Source organism: Haemorhous mexicanus, chromosome 5, assembly GCF_027477595.1.
Source record: "Haemorhous mexicanus isolate bHaeMex1 chromosome 5, bHaeMex1.pri, whole genome shotgun sequence".
NCBI lineage: Eukaryota > Metazoa > Chordata > Aves > Passeriformes > Fringillidae > Haemorhous > Haemorhous mexicanus.
The window spans coordinates 76,665,061-76,684,221 of record NC_082345.1 but is presented as its reverse complement, the minus strand read 5'-3'; the positions used below and the strand labels follow the sequence as shown (position 1 = coordinate 76,684,221).

At 45.3% G+C, this 19,161-nt stretch overlaps 1 protein-coding gene and 1 long non-coding RNA gene across 3 annotated transcripts in view; one reads left to right on the top strand and one right to left on the bottom strand.

Annotated features, from left to right (window-relative positions):
* Positions 1–19,161, bottom strand: part of ALPK2 (alpha kinase 2) — a 47,020-nt gene that overhangs the window by 7,788 nt on the left and 20,071 nt on the right. The window contains exons 5-11 of one of the 2 annotated variants that reach the window (XM_059847752.1): positions 18,794–18,921; positions 18,660–18,695; positions 17,414–17,688; positions 17,205–17,293; positions 16,738–16,955; positions 15,847–15,895; positions 3,086–12,338 (exon numbers count right to left, since the gene is read on the bottom strand). In XM_059847752.1, coding sequence (XP_059703735.1) covers positions 12,104–12,338; positions 15,847–15,895; positions 16,738–16,955; positions 17,205–17,293; positions 17,414–17,688; positions 18,660–18,695; positions 18,794–18,921 — 1,030 coding nt within the window. In that variant the 3' untranslated portion in view covers positions 3,086–12,103. Of the gene's footprint in view, positions 1–3,085; positions 12,339–15,846; positions 15,896–16,737; positions 16,956–17,204; positions 17,294–17,413; positions 17,689–18,659; positions 18,696–18,793; positions 18,922–19,161 lie in introns of those variants that run through there. The other variant, XM_059847751.1, reaches the window with a different exon arrangement.
* Positions 1,764–7,756, top strand: LOC132327997 (uncharacterized). Its single transcript, XR_009486667.1, has 3 exons — positions 1,764–1,854; positions 5,029–5,130; positions 7,669–7,756. It is a non-coding gene; the product is annotated as an uncharacterized LOC132327997 (long non-coding RNA).

The window sequence follows — 19,161 nt, the reverse complement described above, 5'->3', positions numbered from 1 at the left end:
ATGGCCCCGGAGCCTTGTTCATTGACCTGGGTGAAGCAGAGCCCTGGCCCACGCCCACAGAGGCTTGAGAGGAATGATTAATGTTTAACATGCTCCAGCTCACATATGTGAAATAGCTCCAACATGCCAGCTACGGGCAGATGGTACCTTAATTCACCAGGCACACTGGGAACACATGAGCTGTGCCAGCAGCTGGCAGGGGTCACCCACAGCCCCGTGTCCCTGCCCCCCCAGAGCGAGCAGAGCCCGGCTTGGCCCACGGTCAGACCCCAGAGCCCCTCTCACCAGGCCCCAGAGATCTCCAGCCACGTGTCCCCAGCAGCGGTGATCCAACAGCCCCGGCCCCTCCTGTGCCACGGGCTGTCCATCCCAGGTGGCAGCTGGCACAGCCCGTCTCGGGGCACACAGCCCAGGTGCCAGCCCTGGGAACAGCACCCACGGCACAGCCAGAGCCGGGGCAGTCTCCTGGGATCATCCCCAGAGCCCAGCTCCAGCCACACGCGCGGCTGGAGGCTCTGGCAGGGACCAGGGCCACCCCATCCCATGCCAAAGATGCTCCACAGCCTGGGCAGTGGGAGAAAGCTCTCATGTGAGTTGGAAAAGCATCAGCTGGTATCTGGGGGAAATAACTCACTTCCCCCTGGGGATAAAGACTCAGATTTGTATATGTGGTGTTTCGTTTTTTTCTAGTCATAATAAACTTCTGAGGAAGAAAACCAAGCTTTCAGGAGTATTCTAGGAACAGCAGGTGAGTTCTAAACTTCAGTTCATGCAGAATTAATCCTTGCAAGCATTAATTAAAACTTGGGGTTTTTTCTTGGTAAGCAGAGAGAATAATATCTGAATCCCTGAATAAGCCTTGGAAGCAAATAATGTTGAAACGACCGCAAATTACATAGTTTAAGAGTCTTCACTTGGACATGAAATTCACTAATTGTTTCTTGATCTTTAAATGGGCACAGTCTATCTCCTATTTAATAAAAATAAAGATTCATTCATCGAGATCACTAAAACAATAATTGCATGTGTTGAAAATCCAATACAACAGAAGAAGTCCAAGAGGCTGGAAAGTGTTGTTTTAGAGCCAGTAGAAAGTTTTAGCTTTTAAAATAAAAACACTCCCAAACACAGCAAGCTGATACCAATGATTCAGCAAAAGAGGGGTCCCATACAGCATTAACAGGCTCTACAGTGGCTGTGTCATATAACCCCCGGGGAGACTGATCAGATTGACAGAGCAGGTACCTTTGGTCCAAAAAAAATTTACTGAAACATCTTAGCAGGATCTCCAAATAAGAATATCAATACATAGATATTTAAAGCGGGCATTTACTGGAAATCAAACAGAATTTTCCTCCCTTCTCCCTTATTTTGTGTTTCTTTTTAAAAAAGGTCACTTTTCACTGTTGGATCTCATTTCTCCATTAAAAAAAAACCCCAAAAGGAAAAAAAGATAAAATTATTTAACCAGCAAACTAGTACTTTTCTCAAACACTAATACTACTAACACTGTGAAAATGTAAGAAATTAAACACAAAAAATGGAATTCTCAAAATAATTTTTCTTTAACTGTATTCTGGGGACAACATTGTGTAACCGGGAAGCCTTGTGAGGCTATGGCAATAGATTTCAAGCTCTGCTGAGCTGAACTGGTATGTGATTACACAGGCAGGTCGTGCATGTAGTTCCTAGTGGTTAAAGACAGCCAGATGTTTCCTTACAGAGCTGGGCACTCCTCCCCTCCCCACCCAACAAGAACCTGTGTCCTTTTAAGCCCAGCTCGGCGCCGGCCAGCCCCGTTTGCCCAGTGACATCTCCACGGTGTGCGGGACAAAGGCGGACACGGAACAGCAGGTTAGTGACTGTGTCTGTTTTCACAGCGAGGGAGAGGAGAGGCCGTTCTTTGTTCCCTAATGCCAGCAGACGCATCAGCCCTTTACCCGCAGCTGCATTCACTGCCCGGGGGCCAGAGGCAGCAGCCTGGCAGGTGACCCTGGCCCCGTGCAGCAGGCAGGTGCCACAACCCCCGGGGCAGCACAAGGCTCCACAGGGGCCCTGCCCTCGCTGCTCTGAGCCCCCTGAGTGCCCTGCAACCGCTGGGAAACACAGCACGCCCTGAGGGGGTGCCTGGTGACAGCTGGCACTCTGCAGCCACCCTTCAGCCATGCCGTCACAGAGCTCCAGCCCAGGGCTCCCAAAGGGAGAAAATGACTGCTTGTCCCAGTGACTGGGACTCCAGGGTCCCCACTGCTCCTGTTTCTCACACACTGGAGCTGCAGATGCCGGGTACAAACATCACATGTGGGTTCTGAAGTGTGCAGGCACACAAATACCTCAACCTAGTGCATCACACAGTATTTGGGATTACACTTCAGCTAAATACGTTTGGGAGCTCTGTGCCACGGTGCTCAGTGAGCACAGTACAAACCCACTGATTTCCAAGAGCTGATCTGGAAAAAGCCCTGGAACACAGGCAATTGTTCTCTCACAAAAGCTGCTGCCTCACTTTCCTCCCCACTTTAGTCCTTCTTTTCACTCAAAACTATCTTCGAACACCTGACGATGTCTAATGGTCAGCACCTGCACCAACCTAAGTAATTACAGACCAGCTGCACCTCAGCAGCCACAGCCTGCCCCTCAAACCTGTTGGTTTGGATTACCCACAGGGACAGACTGGGAAAAGATAGTAGCTTCTTTTTCTCTGAGGTCTTGAAATCAGGATTTTGTGAAAAAGGCTTCAGGAAACAGGCAGAAGTGTCCAGGATCAAGACACCATCACCCTAGATCATCCACAGGCTGAAACACAAGGCCACCTCTGATTCACTAACCACAATTAATAACCAAATAACCAAACTTATTTCAGTTTTTCTAAGCTGTCCTCAGAGAGCATGAAGATGCTGGTAGGCAGGCAGGCAAAAAGTTTTCTGGTAATTTCTTTCTGATCCAGCACATTTCCCACCGATAATCTTTCTATAAAGCTCAGCAAATCTAATACATGCCAAGCCACACCACCACCTATTTTAATTGCCCAGTACAGGAACCTCAGTCACCCCATTCCAACCACAAAAAATAGAAGTCCACTTACTTGTCAGTTTTAAGTCTCTCCAGGCAAGTCAATCTAGAACAGCAGTCTCAGGAACTCCAGAGCTGTCATTATCCAGTAAATTTAATATCCAATGCAATGGGTAAGCTTCTCCAGTATAGCAGAACCATTTCTGAAACCCTCACCACACTGACAATCACTTTAGACCAAAAGTCGTTACAAGGTCCCTGAACCACCCTCACACCTGATCTCAATCAGGACTAACTGACTTTCAGCATGTTTGAACACCTGTGCAAATCCCACGCCTGTTTCTACTGCCTGTACTAGACATTAATATTTCTTTCCATTCCTTTGATACATAATGTTGCAATTCCCAGCGCTAGGTCAAGAATTGCCAGTGCTCACTTTATTTTGAGCTCAAGATCTGTATTTCACCCCCCCTGCTGTTTCTGTGCACAGGTTCCCTGCAACACAGCAAACTTGCAGCACCTAAGGGGCTCACAGGAGGAATGGGGAGGGAACTGGGACAAGGGCCTGGACTCACAGGACTCAAGGAATGGCTTCACATTTCCAGAGGGCAAGATTAGATGGGATATTGGGAAGAAATCCTCAGCTGTGAGGGTGATGAGGCCCTGGCACAGGTGGCCAGAGAAGCTGTGGCTGCCCCATCCCTGGGAGTGTCTCAGGCCACGTCGGACAGAGCTTGGAGCAATCTGGGAGAGTGGAAGACATCCCTGCCCATGAGGGTGGAAGGAAATGATCTTTAAGAGTTGGTAAAACAGGTTAGACGAAATGTGGAATCTGTGTGAAGTTTCCATATAGTAAGGAAGGTGCCTGCAATGTCCACAAAACACTCGATGGCTCATTCTTCATTATTTTGTCACCACTATCTCCAAAACATTGCCATCATGGCTGCACTGTTTTTCTGTGTAATGGGGAATTAGGAGCAGATGAGTACAGAGAAGGAAAGCCAAGTCCATCCCGTGCCAAGCTGAGGCTACTTGGCTACTTCTGGGCCCCTGACTTTAGGCCACTCTGGTGGCCAGACTAGCTGTAGGGAGCTCCTCCAGTCACCACTGGACCCAGGCAGAACATTGCAAGGAGTTATAAAACCACTATAAAAACTTTGTCTTCACAATTTCTCAAGGGGCCAAACTGATTTTTTTGCTTTTCTCAAAAGAGCAAAACTAGCACCTGTCTCACCTGTCTCAGGAGATGCTGACGGGCATCTCCTGAGACATGGGAGTCACCCAGGGACTGCTCCTGGCTGCAATTAAAACAGGTAGCAGTCAATTAGAGCTGCCTGCAGCAAGCCAAAGGGCACCAAGAGCCCTGTCCACGCTGCCCCAAACTCTGCCTCAGACCTGCCCCGGGCCTGGCTGCTGGAGCTGGGCTCGTGGAGGGACAGGGGCAGGGCACAGGGCCCCTCAGCAGAGCTACCCTCAGCCCCGGGCACAGACTGCTCTAGGGTCTGACAGAGTTCAGGTCACCAAAGTCTCCTCAAGTTCTGAAAAGTGGATTGAAACAGAATTTTTACTTGCAGAGACAAAAAATTAATGAAGCTGCTTATCCTCATGTGCGGCTCAGGGGACAGGGGACTAACAGAGCTGGAAGGTGCTCCCTCAAACATCCTAGGGCATCCTTTGTACAGTGGTGTGCCCAGCACACCTGTCTGCAGAGCCAGCAGATCTCCTGGGAGACGGGGAGTCACCCTGAGGGACTGGTAAATACAAGTTTTTTGTGTTAGCCTTTTGTTTACAGCAAAATTGCCTAAATTCTGCCCCCAACTATTTTGCTGGGGAAGAAGCAATGTCATGGAGGGTACACTGCCAGCCAGACCTTACTCTCCTAATCTGAAGATAATTCCCAACCCCTCTCTGTGAGAGGGTGAATGGTTACAGGAAATGCCAGGATGATCCAGAACTGATGTAATGAGTTTAAAGATTGGGAAACTCTAATCAATTTCGTTTACTGATCCCCAGCAGAAATCAGAAGAGATCATGGCTTCCAGGTTAAAGACCTTTGCTCAACTTTCTGCTGCTCTGAGTTAATCTTTCTCTACCCAGCCATCGGAGTGACCAGCACAGGTAATCTTTAACCAGTGGCCATTGACTGACAAGGATCACAGCATTTCTCCTCTGGGATCTGAGCTGTCCCAGCACTTGTAGCCCTTACCTCTGTCCATGAGATTGTGGTAAATATGCCCTTTGAATGCTGCAGTACTCTGGGATAAGCTGATAAACACCACCTTTGTCTACTCTGAGCCCAAGAATTCCTGTAGCAATGTCCTCCCAAAACTTATATGGCCATATCCAAAAGTGATGTGAGTCAGCATAGTCACTGACATTAAGAAAGCAAAGGGATAAATTCAGTTCCACTGTTGGATATGTGTAATTTTTCTCCATAAAAGATTCTGGCCTAAATCTTTGAGCCAGATTTGTCTGGAAGTTTAAGCCAAGGGAGCCATACCCACAGCTGGTGGGACAGTGCCAGGATTTTTCCAAAGATGATAATAGTCAGGCCCAGATCAGTTGCAGAGTATTATGTGCTGGAATAAAGCCACAAAGATAGAGCTCAGGTTTTTGCCCCTGCAGTTATTCCTTCAGTTTTGAAGCTGTTCTTCCACTGTTTCTGCACAGAAAAGATACCATCCCTGTGATTTCTTTCAACTTATTTTTTATATTGTATATAAGATAAATGAGAGGAAAGAGCTTTTGTAGGGATCAAATAGTGTCCTTTGTCTTGTGACACCTTACTCACCAGGAACTCTGCATATAAAATGGAAGCACAGAATAATTTAGGCTGGAAGGGACTTTTGGAGATCACAGGACTCAGTCCTCTGCTCTGAGCAGTGCCAGCCTCACAGTCAGACTGCACTTCAAAGTTAGATGATTTTGCTTGGGGTCATAGGTACATATTTCCAAGGGAAAAATCTGGCCCTCAGGTCTATGTGCAACGTATGTTGCATTATCTGCCCCTGTGTCAACTTTAGCAACATTTAAACAAACCGGTTAATTTCTTTTTCCAGGAATTTCCCAATATTTTGGCATTTCATTTCAGAGAACTGGACCCCAACCAGTCTGCAGCAGTACTGGATGTTGCAATGCAGTTCCAGACTTTCCCCAGGCTCCCTGTGGTGTGACCAGTGCTTCACCTACAGTTGCAGAGCCCCATTTTGAGGGAAACTGGATTTTTTTCCCCCAGAAACACAACCCACAAACACTAAATAAGTGGTGTTTCTGCTGTGATTAAAAGTAGCACATTTTAGCTTTTCTTTGCTAGGTTTGGACAGCATGTGGTATTTTGGTTTTGGGTTGGTCATTTTCTTTTCAATATGAGGTCTTCTTGACCTAATATTGTCCTCTTTTTTTCTGATTAAGCATATTGTCATATATCTTCTGTAGACTTCAAATGCACATCTGTACTTTCAGAGTAGCATAAGGAGTTTGCACACAGGATGCTGATATAATTTTACAGGTCATTTTTAGATACCTACTTTCCCCAAAACACGTTCTACTACTAGGGCAGACTCTGAACTAGTAGAAGTAGTATTTTTGTCATCTTTACACTGTGTGCATGTACCAGTCCCAAAAGAGGAATTAGTATTTACATAACAGGACTGGGATTAGAAATCAGCATTTTAGGAAACAGTAGATTATTCTTGCCATGACAGATTTGCAGTCCAAGACAGAATTAAGCAAAAAAGATGTGTCATCAGCTGGTAACAGAGAAGGTGTAAGGAGGAGAGGGCAAGACACAAAATGTTTTCCAAATTTGATTTCATGGTGGTTTTCTGCTGCTGGATGGACACATCCAGCCAAAATCAGTAAAATAACTGGGTTCCTCACTTTTGTGAAGTATTTATATTGAAAACTTTGCTTCCTAAACCCCCAAACTATTACTTCAGACTTTTCCAAAACGTTCTAATGGAACAGAAGTATGGTTATGGAAGTAAGTGATGAAACAACTGTTAGTTAACTAGCAAATGTTCACATCCCTAAAATGTGACTTTATTTTATGGTCAGAGAAAATCTCAGATTCAAATCCTATTTTAGCCTAAAAAGTGAAATTCATCAGGCCCTAAACTGGAGGTTTATGCAATGGTCTCTTTGTTGGATGAGGTCCTGGGAGGTGTGTACAATTCCTGGGTTTGCCAGTGGTGTTCAGACAGGCTCAACTGAAGCCAGGCTTTTCCCCCTACCTCCCAGGTGTGCTGGAAAAAGTAAACCCTGAAAATTACCAAGCAAAGCAGACAGTACATCAAAATTAAGAAAGAAAAAAGATTGGCAAGCCTCAGCAGTGAACATGAGATGAGCACGGAGGAACTGACGAAACCAGTCTCACTGGCAGAAGTAAGCAATTAATATGCAGCCAGAGTAAACACTCTTCATCTCAGGGTTCAGCAAAACAAAGAGCTGAAACCCCCTTATCTTTTGCATTTTTCCCTCCCCACATGTGCTCTCTAAAGGAACAGAGAAAATTGAAGTCTCAGAGCTTTTTGCCATTCTTTAGTCTGACTAAAGGTGACTCCGGCTCAGTGCAGCGAGGGTCATCTCCCTCCCCCAGATCAATATTTTAATATGACTTATCAGAACAAGAATGAATTGTTTACTTTAAAACCTCAGGATCCCATAAAGGGAGAGGGAAAGGTGTCCACTGGAAGCAGAGGCTTGCAGCAGCTGCCCACTGCTGGGAACTCAGAAAAGAAACCACGACTCCAAAGATTCGAGTACAGACAGTCAGCAAAATGTCCAGCGAGAGAATCCCAGTTCTGCCAAGCCCTAGCAACACACCAGAGGATCCTTTGGCTGTTGTCTCCGATGGTAAGTGCCCTCCTGAGCAAAATTCATGTGAGGAAAAGGAAATGCTAAAAGAGATTAACAAAAATAAAATAGTGCAGGTGGATTTCCAACACTAAGCACTTTGGCATACTAAAATATCCACACATACCCCGGGCTCAACTGTGTAATTTAACAGGATTTAATGTCTTGGACCTAGGGATCTCTACCTGCACTTGGAAAGAGATTAGGCTTTTGTTAGGGTAGTGTAAGCCACCCTGTTTATTGTTTTTAAGAAATGGGGTGGTGGGGAAGCTGACAGACTTTCTGGGGGATCAGGAATGCTTCCAGGTCTGGCCATGTGAGAAGTACAGGTTCTGTGACCCATCTCAAAAAACCCTCTTGAAAACACATTTGTTCTTCACAATGCCCTCTGCATTGGAACATCCCAGTGATGTTCTTTACACACATGTCCAGCAGAAGAGAAGCAAAAGGGGGATTTTTTCCTCTGATGTTTACGCTTTGTTTTGTCTCTGTAACTTTCCCATTATTCTGGGGGCTTTTTCCCCTTGCAGTACTAAAAACTAGCGACCATTTCTCTTTCTTGCATGCTATTTTGTCTTGGAAGTATTCCTGTTGATTTGCTGGAAGCTTCCATGTAGCCGAGGGACTAAAAATTGCCTGTTTGCAGTGGCATCAGCTGCCTTGCTTTCTCCTTACGTGTTCTGCAGTGAAGTTGAGTCCTTCTGCCAGGATTTCTGGGCTTTCCTGCTCTTTACAGGATTGCCAGCCTTTTCCTCAGGGAGCCTCATTAGTACGAATTTACATGATCCTTTCCCTCTGCTGCAGAGAGAAAGCTGAGTAAAATGTGTATGAGGAAAGGTAAGGGAAGACACCAACACTGAGGTGAATCAGAAAGCCAGGTACAGCTCTTCTGTCCCTTTGGCATTCATTTCTCACTCTCACCAGCTGCAGCACAGGCACATTTGCCAAAAACAGCCCCGTGGACCTCTGGGCTACAGCTGCATCCTTACTGGCAGAATGTTCTGGCATGACTGGGGTTTTGCCATCATTAATTCCAAAGACTCAGTGCCATGTGATGCTCAGGGTGTGCTGCAGCTCATCTCCTTCTTTCAGAGATGTCTCCTCCATAGCTGGGACTGCAAAGGAGCCTGACCTGTGGACCTGCACATCTGCCTGTTTTGTATGTGTGTTCAAATGCTCAGCTCTGTCCCACTGCAGCACTACAGACTCAAAACACAGACAGAACTAGTGGGAAATGAAAACCCCTTGGATGTCAGCCATGCCTGAGCATTTCTAGGCTTGCTTTCATGGCAGGGATGGGAATGCCAGATTATTACTGTTGTAATAATCACACAGAGAAATGAAACAGCCTGATCTGGTAACCAGACACTGAAGGTCCATTTCTCTGCTGTTTTGTCCACCAGCAAAGGGCACTCAGAACCCAGTTTCTACTGCCAGCTTGTGGCACTTGTGGTATCACAAACCCTTCCCTGAGGTCCCTGATATAAATCAAGAACTAAGCCCTACTAAGAGCCCTACTAAGTCTGCCCTGACCTATAAACACTGGTTGAACTATATTACAATTGGGAAGAGGATCCAGAAGATATAAAGTGAGATCACAGGGTGAGGAGACCCTTGTTACACCGTGAAGAGCAGGCTGGTGGTTCAGGTGTGTCAGTACAGGTGGGCAGCAGCTCACCTGGGTGCCTTGGTATCCCCTCTGTGCGGGCACTTGACGTTTGATGCTGGGAATTGAGTGGGCTGATTTGTGAGCACTGCGCTCCCTTCACAAAAAGGGATTGATGAGAAAGCTAAACCCAGGGAGGAGTTCTCAGAGGATGAGCCTTTTCAGGGCTTTAACTTCCTTAACATTCTGTTGCTAAAGCAGAACCAGATCCAGAAGACTATTGCAGATACTGGGTTTACTACACATGGGGAGCAAATTCTCTGCAGTATTTAAAATGGGAATGCATTTCTGAGCTTAGAAATAAATGAGAGGGGAGTTGAAAAGCACTACAGCAAGACATCCCATTCTCACCTTTTGGCTCAAAAATACAACTGCATCCCCTCCCAAGAGGCTTCTAACCAGTCCACAGGGGATTCTCTTTTGAGCCAGAAAGTTCAATTTTCAGTACTTACAAAAAATAAAGGCTACTGCTGTTCACCCCAGCCCTGGTTTCAAACCTCCCCCTTCCATGTGCTCCTTCTCTGTTTTCTCTGCCTCTCTGCAGCATTCAGATGCGATGATGGCACATAACTGAATTTCCATGGGTTACAAATCCCTGTGCAGCATATTTGTGTGCTCTTATTCCACTCCTGAGTCCACATAATCTTTTATGGGATGTTTTCTACTCTCAGACTTAGAGTGTGCAGAAATGTTATTTGGCTAGCACGCTAAACACACAGAGAAACACTCTGAAACACCCAGCCTGTGCAGAGATGAGCACCACAGCTATGGACCCTAGAGCGTAATTCTCTGATGTACAGGTGTGATGTGTCCCAGAAGAACATCATGGAATAGCACAGGGGCAGTGGGACCAGAACTACAGACTAACTTGACTGTCTTGTATGTGGGCTACTCAAAAATGCTGCTAAAAACAAGTATATGAAAATCAAATTTAATCCCCAGCATTGTGATTCCTCAGGTCTGACATAGCTATAAAAGTCTGATGATGATTTTGGGCTGACTCCACCACTTAGAAGAAGACACAGGCCCTTGCAGAAATGACTCATCCCTATCCTCAGGAATTTGCCTCCAGAATACTACAGATTACTTTTTCAGGTGCTGTCCATCTCCCTTGTCTGTAAGGGCACTCAAAGCCACTTAGCCTTTACATTCCCACAGCTCGCAGAGACACAATATTCACCTCAAATCAATTCAGAATCCTGTGTCCCTCCTCCTCATGAGGACCCTGATGTGCCACATATAAATATGTGCAAACCTGGTCTTGTGTCTGTTTTGCAGGTCTTTGAAACCCCCTCTGCTGAAGTCTGCAGTGTGCCTCCATCACTCCTTCCCCAGGCTAAGGACCTGCTCCTAGAGCTGTGGAGTGTGACAATGGTGTTTGTGTCCAGTCTATCAAACGCCATTATCACACTAAATAGTTCCTGGCAGACAAGGCATCAGGTCAGGAAGGTTTGGGACCTCTGGCAGTCCATATTCCCACTGTGCTGAGGAATAAATAACCATGGTACGTGCACAAGAGGATGACTCTGCTCCTTCTTTTAGAGGCAAAAGCACCAGAACAGGAGAAATCCACACTCTCACACATGCACTTCCAGATCCCCACTGTAAAGCACACCAGACATCTTAAGGAATCATCACTATACTGTCATCATTAGGAATGTGGATTTCCTTGGCATTAATAGGGCTGTGTTTACCTCTGAGAGGTCAGCTTGTGACTTTCATTGAACTGATCAGGACAATAAAACAGACAGCAATTAGCCAATAGCCATCTCTGACTTTGGGACCAAACTACAACATACATTTGGAATATTAATTGGCTGAGATGCTCATGGCATTTTTCAAACAGAACACTTCCCAAAATTCTGATAAAAATCTATTGCCTCTAACTTGAAACACCATTTATCCAATGCTTTTAGCTTTGTTCTGTCCCACCACGTTCAAGCCCCTTGCCTTATGTTCCAAACCTCCTGTTTTGGAAACAGTCACAATGTCCTCACAGAAATTCTTCTGAACACTATTGTAAAGAATAGGCATCACCTGTAGGAACTTCCAAAAGCCAGGTACCAGCAATGCACTGAGAAGCCTAAATCCCACTGAACAGTCCAAGATTTGTTATGCTCTGATTTGCAATGGAAGTGGTAACTTTAATATTCATCAGTGTGTTCCAAACTTCACCTTTCCTGACTTCTAAGTAACCCAGCATGCATATGCATATGCATATGCAATACTGTGCAAACCTTGTACTTGGCATCTTAAATATATTGATGTTTCCATAGCAGATGAACCACATCGCCATGGATGTAGACACAGAGATGTTCTTCTCCAACACCAGTCCACAGAAGCCTGTAAGGAAATCCAGGAGATGTCTTTGTTTTCAAAACCTTGCCCCAGTGTTAAATCTCAGGCACCAAGAGCAGAGGATCAGCTCCTTCCTTGGTTGCTGGCATCAGCATGAGGATGATTCCAAAACAATGCCAAAAGGCAAAAGACTAAAGTTAGCCCCTCAGGTCACTGGTGCGTGTCACTGCTCCATGTCCTCAAGAGTAGTTTCACAAGGTGGGATAGTGAGACTCAGTGCTCTGAAGAAATTAAGTCTCTAGGTTCTCTTGCCTTCTTGGGTACCATTTTCTTTACTGTTGATGAGTTTGGCAGATTTTTGCTTTTAGTGGGTGTTGCTTTCCTCTGTTTTTGATGAGTGGTTCGGAGAGATTTCAGCCCCAGCATCTCACAGTACTCATTGCACTGGTGAAGGGCTCTGAACTGCTCAATGAAGGAAAAGGAGCAGTTGCCTTTAAACCCCTTGTATCTGTAGTAACAAAGGAAAAAAAACAAAACAAAACAAAACAAACCAAATGGGAATTCAAGATTAATTTTCAGCACAGGGAGGCAGAGTATGACTGCTGACTCATAAGCAACTTGAAAACATTAAGCAAGTCTCTTCTACTCATGCTGGCTTGAGAAGCATCAACTGCCACAGAAACTCAGACTGGGTCATTGGGAGGTGAGAGGAACCAGATAACAAATGGTGACAGAAGAGGGAAAAGCATTAGAGGCACAGCTCTGTGGGCTGGGTCCTGGCATTGTCTTTCACGGCATTAAGTTGGGAATAAAATTGTCTGCTGGCTACCTTTCTCAGTAACACACCCACAAAATCCATGCTACATCATTCTCTATGAACAGTTCTGTTGGCCACCACAAAGAAACAAGGTTGCTGCACAAGGTGTTTCAGAACTAGAAGCTGTTTCCACCTAAACATGTACATCGTTTCCATGCTATGCTGCTCCCCTCCCCTGGCTGCCTACAGGATCTCAAGGAGCCAGGCCCCTTAGGGAAGATGGAAGGAATGTTCCTGAGGAAGGCAGTTTCATCCAGCCTCCACTGTACCTCCCACCACGAGAAGTGCAGGGCACATGTATCCCTCTTCTCCTCACCGTGCCTCTGGATGCTGACAGTCCTCCCAGGGCCTGCTTTTTAAGCTGCATCAGCTTATTTTAAAAGGTGCACCTGCTCTTCAAAGGAGCCTTTTTGGTTATATTCTCAGGATGGAGAAGGAAAAAGAAAGGCCAGGGGGCTCCTCTCCTTTTTTAACCTTAATCAGTGCCTGTTCTACCCTGTTCTCTTGGCTTGCTGGACATCCAGTGTCCTCAGAGGTGAACTGTGAGTTGTGACTACACAAAACCAACCAAACAGGATTTGGTCCTGAAATGAACAGAGGATGCTCATTCCCAACATCCAGAGAACGTCCTTCCTCAGGCAGACTGCACAGTGCTAAAGAGAAGACTGCTGCTCTGAGAAGGCCAGGCTCCTGCTGACAGACAGACCCTGCTCTGGAAACCCCACTCAGCTGGCTCTGAACAGCAGCTGAACCTTGAAGGGATTTTCCCCTCCTCTCGAAGTAAGCTCTGTGTTTGTTTAACCAAAGCAGGTTGAAGAGCCCTGTCATTGTTACCCCAAGATTATATCCTGGAGTCCAGCAGGGCCATCAGCTGTTCTCTTGCTCCCTTGGAGAAATCAGAGACTTCAGACTTTACTGAGCTGCTCTCAAGAGCTCACAGATATGTGTTGTGTTGGTGGATGCACCAGACACACCCACAGAACAGAAATCAGCAAGGGAATTTCTTCTATCCAGCACCAAACCAAACCAAATTTTCCTTAAATCTGAAGGAGAAATGTTGGATTTGCCCTCAGGCTCAAACTCCGCAATGCCTCTTGCTACCATGCTGAGTAAAGCTAAACTTGTCAGTGCCCTGGAGCCAGGCAGAGTTTCAGATCCAGACTCGGCAACCAGCATTCCAGTTAATGACCATAACCATGGGTTACCGTGCTCCCCATTCCCTCCTTTGTGTGCACCATTCCTGGATAAATCCCTGGGCCCTGATGAACACTGCATGCACAGAGCCAGGCACTGTGCTGTGGTATTTTTGTTCCCATTCACCAGAGAAGCTACACAGCAGCTGATTTTAAGGCTCAGGAGTGGCACTCTGGCTGCATTAAAAATGCTTCCCTGGCGTTCCTGTTCCTAGATCCACTTCGCCCTCTCCTGACAGAACTGCAGTGCAGCTCCTGCAGCACATTCACCACACCACTGCTTTGGGCTCCTCTGCTTTCCAGCTCCCTGGCAAAACATACAGAGCAAGGGCAAAAGATCAAAATTCCTTCCTCCACGCATTGCGGACTCTGTTTTGGAGTACAGAAGAGATGTGCTCTGTGTCCCCTCTGCCAGCACAGTTCAAGCCACACCAGTCCCACTCTGCATTTCTGGCTCAGTAGAACCATGTGTTCTCCCTTCATGGGACCAGGTTGGCTCTCAGCAGTTTGGCTGAACACACCCAAAGCAGCAAGACCCAGCAATACAGGAGTTCTGGGCACTGAGTTGATTTTCCCCACCCATGTTCACAGGAAAGGAGCAGGCAAACAAAATACAGGACCAGGAAAAATCTGTCATCTTGCAGGAATTCCATTAGCTAAATAACAAACAAAATGATACTCAGCATTTTCAGAAGGCTGTTCATTTAGGGAAATTATTTTCCTTTCTATATGCCGGAGGTGATCCTTACTACAGCTTGCATTGTGTGCTCACTTCCTCCCTCCCCAACACAATGTGTGTTTTTATAGGAATCATTTCCCACAGTGAGCTGGACAACATTCACTGAAGCATTTTTATAAATCTTCTGATTCCTGAGAACAGTGTTGCCTAAATTAAACATTTATTACTCTTTTGGTTTCTAATAGGATGATGTATGTTCATTTCAACTGCTTTTACTTTGGATCTACAGCTGCAAGAGTAAATCAGTAAATCAGTCTAACTGAATGGATGCCAGCCTGCAAATGTTCACGATTCTCCCAGAATATTCTAGAGTCACATTTTTAATAATTTAGATGATATTGTGAGGTTTCTTCTTGTATCCCAGGTATACAGACAAGGTCTTTAGAACAAAGGCTGAACACATGATCAGATCTTTCTTCTGCCAGATTCTTAAAGGAGAATATGAAATTAAAGCACTTGCCCCCATCCCCTTTCCCTGTCCAGCAGCCACTGCCTACTCCTATCCACAGCTCTGCTGGCCTGTGTTATAACTAGAAGCCTTAATTAACTTAAGAGAAGTGGACTAAAGTTAGATTATTACAGGCCTACATCTTTACACATACACTTAAGTTTCCCCAGAAGAGCTGAAGCCTTTGCAACACCACTAGAAAACAGGCTCTAGCAGTGCCCTGAATAATCTTTTGTTTTGCTGTTTTTGAGAGAGAAAGGGGAGAGATACCATCAAATCCCTTCACAATTGTCCTTGTTTATCAGGGAAGTGGCCAGTACACAGCATCCCACTGAGAAGAGTCTTTATAAAAGCTTGTGTCACAAAGACATATCCCAAAGTTCTGGCACTTTTGCTGGCTGCAGGAGGAATTCCGGGGTGCCTTTTACCCTGAACTGCAGCCAGTGCTGGCCCCATGTGTTCAGCCTTACCTTCCTCCAGCTGATGGACCACCAGGAGCCTTACCAGCTGTCACCAGAACCCTTCATGTCACTTGTGAAATGCCCTTTGAACAAGCCCGTTTCAAGGGAGGCATGCAGGAAAAACAAAGCTCAATCTACAGGGTAGCCCCATTCTTTCATAACAAAATAAGTGTTTCCTTTACAGGCAGGTTTTCCATAAATATGAACACTAAGAAGTTAAAACACTTAGATAAGGACATTTTCTTCTAAAGTGAAAGCAAGAATGAATTTCCAGTGCCCCCTCCCCCATCCACAATTAACTGTGAAAAGACAGAGGAGTAAAGCACAACCATGCTGCTGAGAAATCACGTTCACTCACCCTTTGGCCAGGGTTGCTATGCCAACATCCGTTAACTTCATCCCTACACCTGCAAGGCAGCAAGGAAAACACAGAGCTTAGCTTACACTGGAATTTCTAGGACAGTATTCACATATGGAGGCATTAAATATTATTTATTGAGTCACATTTTTCACTTTAATTATTTGTCACATTTTTTTCAAAGCATTTTAAAGCACCCCAGTTAAGAAGAGGATGTTCCCTGTGTCACCAGCAGCTTTTAGAAGTCGGGCTCATGCCACTATTTTACAGCTGTCAGGGTGATCAACAGCACAGCTTGTTTCCTGTGCTAGGATTTTGTTCTTTCTCCTTCCTTTACGTTACTTCAGGGATCTTATTTAGATGCCTTTTTGCTATATTTCCTGCTTTCACATGTAAAAGAATATAGGATGTTTTCTAAGATTCCAGCTTTTTCTGTTTTTCTTCAAGAAGGGTATCTTTTCCCCTGTTCCAAATACATTGCTGGACTGAAGAGGAGTCACACCCATGGGAGCTGAGGTAGCACTTGGCAAACATGAGGGTGTTTCTCACTATTCTTCTTTTTGAAGGAATATATTTCTTCAAAACTAGCCAGGACCCAAATGTGGAGCATTCCACTGCTGAGTGATGGTTGGTGAGTATTCAAATACAAGCAAAGGGGAAGGACTAGGGTGTCATTAACACCTGAAGTCTTTCACTCAGCAGCTATTTCGTTAACCTCTGGGTGGTGAGTGAAAAAGGCAGATTTGGCTCATACTGAGTGTCCTGATTCACTAAGGTACATGCGAAAGAACAACTCCTCCATTAAGAGTGTAAGATTTAGTTTCCTTTTCCAAACTGCCCTCTTACAAGAACATAAGCTAGATAAAAATTGCCCCTACTCAGACAACTTACCTTGCAGGTCAGTGACAAGCAAGTTCCCATTGGTCTTCTCATACACCCAGTGCTGAAAGGTGCAACACTTTTGGCCAGCCTCTGAGTCTCTTCTCAGGAAATTCACTTCCTTGCCATCCTTGACAGAGTATTTCACAAACTCCCCAACCAGCTCCTCCTCCACTGTGGCATAGGGGATGTTATTAGCAGGGCGATGAATAAGAAAAATCTGAATGATTCTGAAATCAAGGGATAGAAACTAATAAAATCCTGAGAATTCTTTCAGTAAGAGGGTAAGAAACAGACAAAAGTGGCCAGTGATCTCGGAGAGTGAATGAACAGCTACCAACTCTAAACCAAGCTGGAAGAGCTGTAACACTCATCCCAGGTTTCCTATTTCCTCTTTAGTCCTAGCAATCAGTGGGTTGCCATGGCACAGGACAGTAAATATAAGCATATATGTATATAAAATATGTATTTATACTCACTCTGGTACTTCTCCAAAGCCTTCCAAAGATTCAGCTTCAGCTGCATATAACTTTGCATACTCTCTTGCAGTATTTTGGACATAGCATTCCTGTATTACAACAGACATGCCTATGGGAATATTGCTCAAAACATTCAACAGATCATGTGTTTGAATTTGAGGACAGCTTTGGCCCACAAGTCTGGATTACAAAGGCCAGGGGCAGCTCACCTGCAGTGCCAGACTGTAGTTCTTCTGCAGCAGCTCGTCCCTGCTCTTGGTGCCGTAGGTGAGGGCGCTGTGCACCTTCAGCACGCAGGGGTGGCCGGGGCCGAAGGCGGGCGCCAGGCCCTGCAGCACGCGGCTGCGGAAGGCTCTGCGGTGCATCCCCTCGCCGAAGTGCAGCCCCTCTGTCATGATTGCTCCATGCAGTGTCCCACCAAAGTAGCTGGAGCTGAGGGGGTCTTCTCTGAACATCAGCTGCATGAATTCGATTTCTTCCACACCTAAAACATAAAAGGAATCTCTGCAGGCACGTGGAGGGGTGGGCATGGGACAGCAGATGCATCTCTCCAGAGAGGAGGAAAAAATGCTCAGTGGAAGCACAAATTGTGTTTCTGAGGGCTGGGACCCCAAGCAGTTCCTGAGAGGCAGCTGCTTGCCTGCACGATCTAAAGCCAGCATGGAGAAAGGAGGCAGCTCAGGATCATAAGGAAAGAAGACAGAGTGTAGCAAACAAGTCTGTTACAGATGAAATCAAGGAAAACCCTGGATTTCACCCCTTTAAGTGACCATAGGAATCCAAATGCAAAAAAATTCATAAGGGGGAAAAAAGTTAAGCACTGAGAGAAACTAAAACATTTTAACTGTACTTCAAGTGTCTCTACTAATAACAGCATTTCAAGGGTCATAGGTAAAGAAGATAAATAGGAGAACAGAACTACACAACAAGGAAGTCCTTCCAGCTGTGCCATGAAGTCACCTCTGGTTTAGCCTCTGTACATTATTGCCTCTCTTCAAAGCACAGAGGAAACACTGCATAGATAAGGCCAGAATTAGAACACTCCTTAATTCCACCTAAAATTCTCTGATTAAAAGTTATACAGTGCTGCTACATGAAAAGTCCTGTCTTTATTTTGCACAAGGAAATAAATGCTTAATTTTAATTCTTCAAGGAAAAGAAAGAAAAGTCACCATGCCAACTGAAGGCCTGGATCTCTGCAGGCTGTTCAGGAATGACAACCCCACTGGCAAGGCACTATCTTTAGCTGCAGCACAGGCCACATGCCCAGTGTCACTGAACACCAGTTAACACAGAGGGAAAGCATTCCAAAGCTCCATGCCTGCCTTTCTCCTGGAGTACAGTTACAAAGCAGGTGACCTGCAAGAACCATGTGCTTGTGCCAAAGAGCTGCCAGTGTGTGTATGTGTGTGTCTCTGTATGATGCCATGCAATGCTACTTCACTTTATATTTACCTTCATAACTCTGAAAACTTGAAAGACGTTCCAATACTAGAAGGAAACAAACAAAAAAAAAATTGTAGTAAAAAACTCTGAATGGGAACTGTCATTGTCATTATTATTAATCAAAACTCTAAACTGGGGCTTACCTGCAGCAGTCAGATGAAACTCAGCAGTCACCTTTCCATACATGTTATTCAAGCAGCAATAATACATTCCCTGGTCTTGGTAACTGGCTTCAGCTATTTCCAGAGAGACGGGAGAGTCATCCTGGGCACTGGAACAGAGCATTTTGTGCTATCACATATTTTACTTGTTTTCACTGGAAAAACTGATACATTTCATCTCTCGGCACTGTTTATTTGTTAAAACACAGCACAATTATTTAGCAGATAATGACATGTATTAATACTACAATTAATATTGCAATACAACAATCAAAATAGAAGAGTTAAAACAAGAAGAATCAGAATAGAAAGTTTAACCAATTCATGCAACTTTTTCTCTCCACTTAAAA